Source organism: Penaeus monodon, chromosome 4 (assembly GCF_015228065.2).
Source record: "Penaeus monodon isolate SGIC_2016 chromosome 4, NSTDA_Pmon_1, whole genome shotgun sequence".
NCBI classification, from domain to species: Eukaryota; Metazoa; Arthropoda; class Malacostraca; order Decapoda; family Penaeidae; genus Penaeus; species Penaeus monodon.
Window position 1 is genome coordinate 20393883 of NC_051389.1, and position 1086 is coordinate 20394968.

Genomic DNA, 1086 nt, shown 5'->3' on the forward strand with positions numbered 1-1086 from the left:
CAAGTAAGCGTTTGAATTATTGTAACAATTTATATATATATATATATATATATATATATATATATATATATATATATATATATATATGTTTATATATATTATGTATGTATGTGTGTGAATATATATATATATATATATATATATATATATATATATATATATATATATATATATTAGTAGACTATAAGAATAGTTATTTCAAACAATACGAACAGTAGCAGAGTACAACAACTACCAGCAGGTCACGTGTCTTCAACCAAAGAAATTAGAATTCACTTGCGTATGCTTGTAGTTCTCAGTATGCACGCTTCTTCATCTTCTACTTCTTCCTGTTTTATCAATGGCTGATATCGCGTACATATATGTATATAGGCGTGTGTGTTTTTCATATTTCCTTACACCTAAATATCCTAAAGTTCATGTGAGTATATAAAAAAGACAAAAGTTTGGAAAGAAGAATGGGAAGGAAGAATGAGAGATAAGGGAAGAATTGGGGGGGGAGGAAAATGAATTTTAGTAAAAGAAAAAGGAGCCGGGGCTTACCCCAGCACGCAGGGTGTGAGTATATGTGAATGTCTCCTTTTTATATCTATTATCATTCCCAGTGTAACGCAAGTACATGTGTTTACTATTTTTATATCTATCTGTTCATTATCCCATAGGTGTTCACACAAGAGAACCAGCACGACGCACAGGAGGACCTCATCGAGCTCGTTTGCCGGTCGTACCAAGGCGAGAAACCCGAAGCTTGTCCTGCGGAAACGAAGCTTTGATCGCACTGTTTGGTGATTCTCGACGTCGCGAAAGAGCAAATGTCTGAGATGTAGACGAGGTTTGCCTGGGTTACATTATTTTTATTATCATTATTATTATTATAATTATTGCAGTTGTTGTTGTTGTTGTTATCAATATCATTATTATTACAATTATTATTATTATTATTATTATTATTATTATTATTATTATTATTATTATTATTATTGGTTTTAACTTGTGGTAGTTTTTGGTAACGGGTAGTTTTTGGTAAATATGATTTTTTTTTCAAAGGTCTCTCTTAACACTTGAAAATAAATTAAACAATATGTG

General features: G+C 30.7%; 1 protein-coding gene across 1 annotated transcript in view; it reads left to right on the forward strand.

Annotated features, from left to right (window-relative positions):
* LOC119570788 (gamma-interferon-inducible lysosomal thiol reductase-like) overlaps nucleotides 1–1086 on the forward strand; it is a 3675-nt gene extending 2589 nt beyond the window's left edge. The window contains exon 5 of the mRNA XM_037918398.1: nucleotides 663–1086. Within this exon, the coding sequence (XP_037774326.1) occupies nucleotides 663–773 (111 nt within the window). The 3' untranslated portion in view covers nucleotides 774–1086. The remainder of the gene's footprint in view (nucleotides 1–662) is intronic.